General features: G+C 51.8%; 1 protein-coding gene across 1 annotated transcript; it reads left to right on the forward strand.

Moving 5' to 3' along the window:
* Positions 1-8562: 8562 nt before the first annotated feature.
* LOC119309983 (transcription factor bHLH84-like) lies at positions 8563-9477 on the forward strand. The gene is made up of 5 exons (XM_037585864.1): positions 8563-8832; positions 8902-8964; positions 9056-9121; positions 9199-9264; positions 9362-9477. The coding sequence occupies exons 1-5, from the start codon at positions 8563-8565 to the stop codon at positions 9455-9457; spliced, it is 561 nt and encodes a 186-aa protein (XP_037441761.1). The 3' UTR covers positions 9458-9477.
* Positions 9478-9744: the final 267 nt, after the last annotated feature.

The raw sequence follows: 9744 nt of genomic DNA on the forward strand, positions 1-9744 counted from the left end.
GGGAGGGGGCGGCTGAAGGATGAGGGAGAGGGGCAGTGGAAGGAGGGTGGCCGGAGGAGGAGGGGGGAGGAGAGAGGGGAGGAGGGAGTACCTCGGCAAGGAGCAGCACGGCAGCGGCGGACGACGTATGGGTTCGGCGCGGGAGAGAGCGAGTGAGAGGGAGTGAGTGTGAGAGGGTGAACCGCTCCAAAATAAGGTAAGTAAGTAGTAGCGCGTTTCTGCTACGGGCCATAGAAGTAGCGCTGGTCTGTTGTACGCGCTACTGCTAAGTGGGGCTAGCCATCTGCACCCAGTACAAATATAGCAGCAACGCGTTTTCTTAACACGCGCTACTGCTAAAGTAGTAGCAGTAGCGCGATTTATTTAAGCACACTACTACTAAGTAGCAGTAGCACCCTGTTTTGTCCAGCGCTACTGCTAAGATGTTGTGTATAATGTTTTTCCTAGTAGTGTGCCTTGGGCCTCCTTTTATACACAAAGGGGTTGCCACAATGGCACGCAGGAGGTGGAAGCTACATCGATACAAGCTTATCGCTTGATCGACATAGGACAAGTGCATTTAATGTGATGCCTATGTGTCCTCTCGCTTTATTGGGGACGACAACAAAAGCCATCCCGTCCTTCGCCGCTCCCCCTCGCCTCGCCATGCGTCTGGTCCGATGAGGCATGCAGCGCCACGCTGGCCAACCAGCTGCTGTGTTGGCAAAGTGGTAGGTTTCCACGAAGATCTGCATGCCGCCACACAGGCGTCTGCTTAGCTGGCATGCTTATCGTTGCGTTGGAGTGGTGGTGAGGTGGCAGAACCCTGCCGAGCGTGGGCCTGGCCGCGGCCCAGCGGTCGTCCCCGACAAGGCTTGCCAGGGGCCTTGGAGTTGTCCCCGGCAAGAGGTCTTCGTCATTTGGCCCCACGTGGACTCGTGGGTTGTCGATCTTCTTGAGGAGCCGCATGCTACCAGGCATGTGCTTTTCAAGCCTTGATCTTGAACATTGTCAATGGTGTCAGAGCTCTCACCCCCAAGGGTAGTGGCCTTGCTGGCCTCTTCGCAAGCTGCCCCGACAAGGGGCTTGCCGGGAGGGGGCGCGCAGGTCGCCTCGGCAAGGCTCATTGCCGGGCGTGGTCCTGCTTGCCTCTTGCTGCTCGCTACTCCAGGCAGCTGTCTTGATGTTCTTCGTTCTTGTCTCCTGCTATCTTCCTCTGCCTCGTCAAGCCTTGTTGTGGGGGTGACTGCGACCGTCCATGCACAAGTAAGGGGTACAGAAGTACCCATAATTTTGTACACCGACAGGAGCCCCCGAGCCTGGGCCACACATAAGAACAGGGTGTAGTTGACTACAGTCGGAGTAATGGGCCACAGGTAGCCTAACCCGAGTCCCTGAACCTTTCAAGACATTGGGCAGGCTGCGCCCCTATAGCCTCTAGAATGAAGCGCTTCCTTTTGGTGGCCGGCTGGCTCAAACGGCCGGCTGCCAGAAGATGGCCAAGTACCAGAAGATGGCATCAAGACGGGCCGACTCCTAGCAGGCGGCCTCCGGAGAGGCCGGCTCCTAGCAGGCGGCCCACGACACCCTCAGAGTCTGCGCCCCCCATTAAGAAGACAAGACAGGGTGAGGCTATAGTGTAGCCCATCACCCCCGAATCCAGGACTTGGCGTGGCCACAAAGCCCCGTACAGGCGGAGATCTCCGCACGACGCGACACTGTTGCCACTCCACCCTTGATGTCACCCCTGTCAGGCGGGGCCTGCTCCCATGACGGCCTATCGGTACGGCTTGCAGGCGGCGGGCCCTACCAGGCAGCGAGGGCCCGAAAGGCGGCCTAGCCTGACCAGTCGGACCCAAGGGGATCCGGCTCCTGGCGGGCAGCCAGATCCTCTTTCGAGGCCCGTGCGCCATTAACCAGACGAGACACGCTGAGGCTACAGTAATCTCCCACCAGGCGGCGGGACTGTAGCCATGCCCCTCCCCCGACCAAGCATGTGTCATTAGCATTGCGGCTACAGTGATCAGCCCCTGACCAGACCCGTTAGCGGTGGAGGCGGCATGTCGGCTCCATACCAGACTAGTCGGCGGGGCTCACCAGGCGGCGGGCCCCAGTAGCCGGCGACCAGAGACACTGACCGCCGGGCCCTACACCCGGCTAGATTACCATTGTACCCCTAGGGGGTAGGCCTATATAAACCCTCCAGGGCACCCATGCAAAGGGTTCCCAACCTGTTAGAACTAGACTCATACCTAGAGGGAGAAGGGAGCAAGCTTAGCCTTCTTCTACCTCTAGCATACAGCTCGAGGAGCACATTTGTACTCACTAGTGCCTTAGTGATCATGCGGAGACCCCACAGAGCAGGACTAGGGGTGTTATCTCCTAGGAGAGCCCCGAACCCAGGTAAAGTGCGCCGGAGTTCGTGTCTACGCATCATCCCGCTTCCAAGCACCGGCGACGTTCTACTCGCTCCCACCATGATAAGCCATCCTTTGGCATATGTCGCACCCAACCCCCGACAACGAGAAAGAGGGAGCACGGCGGTATGGGAAAGAACGAAGTATCATACGTCCAAGTTTCATACGAAAGTACATAACATGGGACAAAAAGACTTATCTAAGTCTGTAGCCCCCGGCAACTCTCTGGTTTGCCGTGGTTGGATGCTTGAAGTTGCAGCCCCCGGCAACCTCAGCTTTGCCGGGGTCGAACGTTGATCTATCTCTGTCGTGGAAAGGTCACGGCAATGTCCTAGCAAAAGGACTTAGTCATGAGCCATCACAACTAGGTAGCATAAAGGGGTTAAACGGGACAAAGGACATGGGAATTTATACTGGTTCGGCCCCTTGCGGTGAAGGTAAAGGCCTAATCCAGTTTGAGGTGCTATTGCTTATGTCTTGATTACCAGGGAGCGAATCCGCTTGACCTAGCATTCGATCTGTTGTTTCTTGTCCTGAACCGCTGCCGAGTCGTCCCTTTATATACACAGGTTGATGCCCAGCGGCTCATGGAGTCCTGGCCGGCTAATAGATAATGTGTCCGGCTCGGTGACTATCTTTACATGCCTTACAACACAAGTCTTTACATATATGGAGGTTTACCCCTATGGGCCTTAAGTCGCCTTTGGGCCTTGGGCCCTTAACTAAACCGTCATCTTTAATGTCCTCGTGGGCTTTATATGATGAATCGCCACAGGTATAACCCGGCCCCTCCTGGGCGGGTTATAACTAATAGTTATATCCCCAACAATCTCCTCTTCTCCGAAGGGTTTGGCAGAAACGCCCCGGCATCCTGTGAACCAAAAAAGGATCAGAAGAGAAAGAAAGACGCGCACTTGACCTCTACGCTAGGCGTTAGCCGTGGCTGAGCACTATCGATCCGAACACACAGAGAGAAAAACTTGACCTAGCATGCATGCTAAAACTTAGGGTGTCAGTGCTTCATTTATTTATATGTTGCTCAGGGTCTGCGCCTGGCTTGTACAAAGGGTTACATTCCTTGCCGGCAAGGCTCGTACAAAAGGTGGTCTGCCGGGAAGCCCGACAACCGCGCCTTATGGGTAAAATTTTCGAAGATGTTTGCCGTCCCAGGAGTTGCTCACCGGGACACCATCTTCGGTCCCAGGCGGACAGCGCCGGCTGTGGGGACTCGTATTACCCGATAAAGGCCTTCCCACTTCGGCGTCAACTTGCTAGAATTTTTGGCGGACTAAATGCGCCAAAGAACAAGGCCGCCTTTCTCAAAGCTTCGGGCATGAACCTTGCGGCTATGATAGTGGCGCAAAGTCTGCTGGTAGCACACAGCTCGCACAGCCGCCCGAGGACGGTCTTCCTCAAGGAGCGCTGCGTCACCTTGGCGCAGCCGCTCTTGCTCAACCTCGTCACAAGCGGGCACTCGAGGTGACCCGTATGTGAGTTTCATGGGGATAACTACCTCTGCTCCAGATAAGAGGGAGAGGGATGTCTGGCCGGTGGCTCGATTTGGCGTCGTTTCGACCGACCAAAGAACCGCTGGCAACTCATTAATCCAGCGCCTTCCGCACTTGCGTAGCTTGTCCAGAGTTTTTTTCCTCGTTGCCGAGGTCTTGGACGTACCGCCCGATAGTGCGACTTGAGAATTGCGTGTCGTTGTCGGTGGCGACCCTGTTTGGCACACCAAAATGGCAGGCTAACCCCTTTAAGAACTTGACAGCTGATGACCTCGTGAAAAGGGAGGGTTACTCAAGGTTGAGATGACTTAGCTTTTTGGTCGTGATGTAGATCACCGCTGCGGCCTTGGACACCGTCGTTCACCTTTTCCTTCGGAGCCATGGCGATGAAAGAGCTACTGTACTAACTATAGACCAAATTCTCACAACTAATCACTACTAGGGAAAAGCTTATAGGCAGACGCTTACTAGTAGTGAGGGTTTATAACCCTCACTACTGCTACTTACTAGTAGCGCGGGTTTTTACCCCTCGCTACTACTAAGTTTATACTAGTAGCGTGGGTTTTTAACCGCTCTACTACTAAGCGGTCTCTACCGTGCCCTCCCGGGACATGCCATAGTAGTAGCGAGGGGTACAAACCCGCGCTACTACTAAGTTGATAGTAGTAGCACAGTTTTATACCCCTCGCTACTACTAAGTACGGGGTAGGTGAAAACCCCATAACCTCAGCCGAATCCCTCCTCTCTTCCTCACTTTCCCCCTCTCACTTTCCCCGTCTCTCCCTCATACTCCAGCGGTGGCCGCCGCTGGTACACTCTGCTTTCTTTCCTCCTCCCTCTCCGAGATCCCTTCGGTGGGCGGTCGCCGAAGCTCCTCGCCGCTGCCAAGATGCGGAAGCGCGACCTCGGCATCCTCCTCCTCGCCGCCTTCACCGTCTTCTTCTCGCTCCAGGTCATCCCTCCTCCTCCCCCCCTCCGATTCGATCCGGAACCTTAGCTGACCCATCCCCTCCTCCTCCTGCAGCACGAGGGCGACTTCTTGTTCTGGGAGGCGTGGTACCACCTGTCGGACGATGGGTTCCCAGTCAAGCACAACGTGGACTGCCTCCAGCCGCCACTCGTCGCCAACCTCAACGGCGACTGTCGCCGCGAGGTGCTGCTCCCCACGCATGATGCCAAGATCCAGGTCCTCCAGCTCCTGGCCCATGCCGGGCTGGCCTCCGCGGCCGCCCTCGACGGCCTCCACGAGGCACGCGTCATGGTCGAGATCTCCCTGCTCCCGGCCAACGTGCGCGCGTCATGGGGTCGAGATTTTTTTTGGTTTTTTAAATTAATAGTAGTAGCGCGGGTTACAGACACGCGCTACAGATAGTTAGTAGTAGCGCTTGTCAGAACCCGCGCTACTACTAACACACGTACTAGTAGCGCGGGATGCACCGCGCTACTACTACTAGTTAGCTGTAGCGCCGTAGTAGTAGCGCAGGCACCCGCGCTACTACTAGCTTTTAACCCACGCTACTACTAGGCTTTTTTCTAGTAGTGAATACCCCCTACCTGGCGCACCAAAGATGTTGGGGAAACCGATCACCTATGGGGTCACAAGGATCCCTTCTATGTTTGGCGGGGGTTTAGTTGCACGAAGAGCAGGTCGAGCAGTTAAGACATAGAGGATTTTTATCCAGGTTCGGGCCGCAAGGATGCGTAATACCCTAGTCCTTCTTTATCTGGTTACATGAGTGTTCTTGAGCTTTTGAACTAGCTACGATGCGTGCTTTGTCCAAAAGTCAAAATCCTCTCTCTGTGTGCCTTGGGCCTCCTTTTATACACAAAGGGGTTGCCAGAGTGGCACACAGGAGGTGGCAAGCTACAATGATACAAGCTTATCGCTTGATCGACGTAGTACAAGCGCATTTAATGCGATGCCTATGTGTACTCTCGCTTTATTGGGGATGACAACAGAAGCCATCCCGTCCTTCACCGCTTCCCCTCGTCTCGCCATGCGTTTGGGCCGACGAGGCAAGCAGCGCCACGCTGGCCAACCAGCTGTTGTGTTGGCAAAGTGGTAGGCTTCCACGAAGATCTGCATGCCGCCACGTAGGCGTCTGCTTAGCTGGCATGCTTATCGTCGCATTGGATTGGTTGTGAGGTGGCAGAACCCTGTCGAGCGCGGGCCTGGCCACGGCCCAGCGGTCGTCCCCGGCAAGGCTTGTTGGGGGCCTTAGAGTTGTCCCCGGCAAGGGTCTTGCCGGGGGTCTTCGTCATTTGGCCCATGTGGACTCGTGGGTTGTCAATCTTCGTGAGGAGCCGCATACTACCAGGCATGTGCTCTTCAAGCCTTGATCTTGAACATTATCGATGGTGTCATGGCTCTCAACCCCAAGGGTAGTGGCCTTGTTGGCCTCTTCGCAAGCTTCCCCAGCAAGGGGCTTGACGGGAGGGTCGCACAGGTCACCTCGGCAAGGCTCGTTGCTGGGCATGGTCTTGCTTGCCTCTTGCTGCTCGCTACTCCAGGCAGCTGTCTTGATGTTCTTTGTTCTTGTCTCCTGCTGTCTTCCTCTGCCTCATCAAGCCCTGCTGTGGGGGTGGCTGCGACCGTCCGTGCACAAGGAAGGGGTACATAAGTACCCATAATTTTGTACACCGACACTTTTCGTTTGTTATTTAAAATTGGTGTGTTCCTGCAGCAGTGGAGATCATTGACTAGGGATGTTGATCACGAGGCCTTCGATACTATGTTGTCCAAGATTCGGGCTACAACTTCCTACTTGGCACGCAGACAACGTGAAGCTTCCTAATCATGGCGTCCTCTTTGGTTTCTTTTCCCGGCATGTGTGACCTGTTTGGCTGGTTAGCCATGTATCTAAACTCCTTTTACCTGTCTTCCTTGCTACTATGTTGCTCGGGTGTTGGTTGTGCTACTCTGCCTGGTGGCTTTATTTATAAAGTCGGGCGTATGCCTTTTATCTTAAAAAAGGTAGTACTTCTAAGTATGGAGGTGTGGAGGATCTCGGCCCCCCGCCAGTGGGAGGGACCCCGTTCTCATTCTTGTAGAATCAACATCTTGGTTGGGACTGTGTGGCGGCGGCGATGTCCCTTAGTAGGAATAATGTCTCCCACGTTATATCCCCGTCCCGATGGTGTGTCTAGCATTGTCGGATGGCGTGTGGAGGTTTGTCTCCGTCGGATCTTGCGGGATTCGGTCGGTGCTGATCTTCCATGGATCTATTTGGATTCGGTCTCCGTTCGTCTTTGTTTAGGTGTTTACAGGTTTGATCCTTCTGCTCTACGACTTTCGTCATCGGTGATGGTTGCTACTCTGGTGCGCTGGTCTTTTGGGGCCTTAACACGACGACTTTCCGACTGTCTACTACAACAAGGTTTGCCCGGCTCCAGTGAGGGAGGGGCGTTAACGGCAACGCACCTTCGACTCGCTCCAGTGCTTGTAGTCGTCGCTAGGTGGACCATGGACATGGTTGTAAGTTTTATTACCTCTGTTGTTCTCTGCACTGCCATGATTAAAGACGAATAGATTGAAAGTTTCTCGCAAAAAAAACATACTCATAAAAAAGAAACCCCCCCCCCCCTCATCCATATAGGGAAAACAAACAGCATGGCAAAGTGCGCCTTTGCTTCTAGTACAATTCCAATCCACAATCACGGAAATTGTCTTATAAAATCAGGGAGGCTTTCCTTGATGCACTGCAAGACATTTCCTTCTTTTCTTCCCCGCATGTGTCACAAAGTCACCGTAAATTCAGGATAATTACGAGCATCAAGACTTGAACCCTGGTGGGCTTGGAATAAATGCGAGCACCAAGACTTGATGCATTGCAAGACACTTTCTTCTTTTCTTCCCCGCATGTGTCACAAAGTCACCGTAAATTCAGGATAAATGCGAGCAACAAGACTTGAACCCTGGTAGGCTGGGAATATCACTCTTCACCTAACCATTTCAACCACAGGTTGGTTCGCATTACCTTACGGTGTTGGAAGGTACAGCTCTTAGATATTTTCTAATTTAATAATAATATTAATTTTCTTTTTCATCTATAAGTGCCTAGTCAGGCACCTGGCGTTGTAGATGGCCTTAAAATCCTGACAGAAACCAAATCCATCTCCTTCCACGGGTAAAAAGTCAGTTCATATCTATGCGCTTCAGGACTGCTGCATGATCTGCACCGTCCTGACCAATTGGATTCGTCTGACCTTGTGATAAAAAACTACTCCGTAGCTGGCATCGCAATATAAGACATAAAAGCTGAACTGTGGCGTCATGATTCACGCGATACACCAAAGTTCCATTAGTCTGCGCTGCTGCTGCTGTGGCTGTTGCCTCCTAATTGTGATCCATAATCATCGCTGACTAATCCACTACTTATTCATGCACCACACCAAGTATATTCTGCACCATAGCATTTATGGCTTCCCAGCGGCTACCACTTCCCAACACGTTGAATCAAATATTGTCTACTCACAATATGTTCCTGCATTTTCATTCTTGAAACATTGTTGTTAATCTAAGTCAAATCCATATGATGTCAATAACAAAGACTTTCAGCTCCTCGGGGTATATATAAACGCGCTGCTAGGTACGCTCAGTACTAACCAAAGGATTTCTCAGAGCCATACCACACCAGATAATTCAGAGATCAGAAGAAATGGAGGCGGTAGAATGTGCATCTTGTTGGGGTTCTCTGGATACAATCTGCGAGGAGTCGGAGATGATTGCCCATTTGCAGTCAGTGCTCTGGTGCGACAGTGATTCTGATGCAAACCTCTGCTCCTCCAAAAATGATAGCACAAATGCATCTCGTGATCTCCAAGTGGATGACCTCGGTTCAGCGAATGAGAGGAACACCGGTATCAAGAGAAAGATGCAAGTGGATGAACAGAGCGAGCATCACAATGAAGTCCCTATGGCTCTCTCGGTAAGTGAAGTCCTACATTTCGTCCATTTTGACATTATAATTCTACTCCTTTACTTTTTGATTCTATAGGCCGCTAGGAAGAGTGGTTACAAGTCAAGAGCTTCAATGGACTCACAAAGCAACTATGCAAAGGTTTGATAGTCACCTACATGCTATTAGCTTCGTTTCCCTTTAGGGGAATCTCTTATCAAACATTTTATCACAATGTGCAATTTTGTAACAGAGAAGAAGGCATAAGATCAATGAGAGACTGAGAGTTCTGCAACATCTGATTCCTAATGGCACAAAGGTGAGTTCTTACTATTTGCCATTCATTGTTCATTTGCACCTGCCAATGCTAATTGTGTTGATCGTTTGCTTTTTCAGGTTGACATCAGCACAATGTTGGAGGAAGCAGTCCAGTATGTCAAGTTTCTGCATCTGCAGATCAAGGTATGTATTCACTTATGAGAAGCAACAGATGAACAAATGTTTCAATTGTCAATGCGCAAGTGCGTGCACTTACTTCTTCTATCTTTTTGATGTATAGCTCTTGAGCTCCGATGAAATGTGGATGTACGCTCCCCTCGCCTATGGCGGCGTCAACGTCAGCCTCCCTCATCTGGATTCTCTGGCTCATGAATGACTACCCCAAACAAACCGACTCAGCGGATGGTACAAAATTTGTTGGAAGGACCCGTGGCTCAACTGTTCTGATTCATGTGTCATCTGTCGGGTGGACTTCACCTGAGTTCCATTTTATTGAGTACTGTAGCTCCTTATTCAGGATTACATAACTTTTATTCTTGATTGCTTTAACAGTGTAAATAATAAGATTTATTTTAAACAGGGCTTGTTGTATATTGATTTTAATTTTGAATTGAAACAAAATCAAGAGTGGCAATGTATATAACTTCTTCTTTAGAAAAAAAC

The sequence above is a fragment of the Triticum dicoccoides genome, chromosome 1B, assembly GCF_002162155.2.
Source record: "Triticum dicoccoides isolate Atlit2015 ecotype Zavitan chromosome 1B, WEW_v2.0, whole genome shotgun sequence".
Lineage (NCBI taxonomy): Eukaryota > Viridiplantae > Streptophyta > Magnoliopsida > Poales > Poaceae > Triticum > Triticum dicoccoides.

Excerpts from the sequence above, each read along its gene's own strand:
- LOC119309983 (XM_037585864.1), top strand. The coding sequence starts at position 8,563 with ATGGAGGCGGTAGAATGTGCATCTTGTTGGGGTTCTCTGGATACAATC. Across the intron at positions 8,833-8,901 it reads AAGTCCCTATGGCTCTCTCG|GCCGCTAGGAAGAGTGGTTA; the intron begins GTAAGTGAAGTC and ends TTGATTCTATAG. Across the intron at positions 9,122-9,198 it reads TGATTCCTAATGGCACAAAG|GTTGACATCAGCACAATGTT; the intron begins GTGAGTTCTTAC and ends TTGCTTTTTCAG.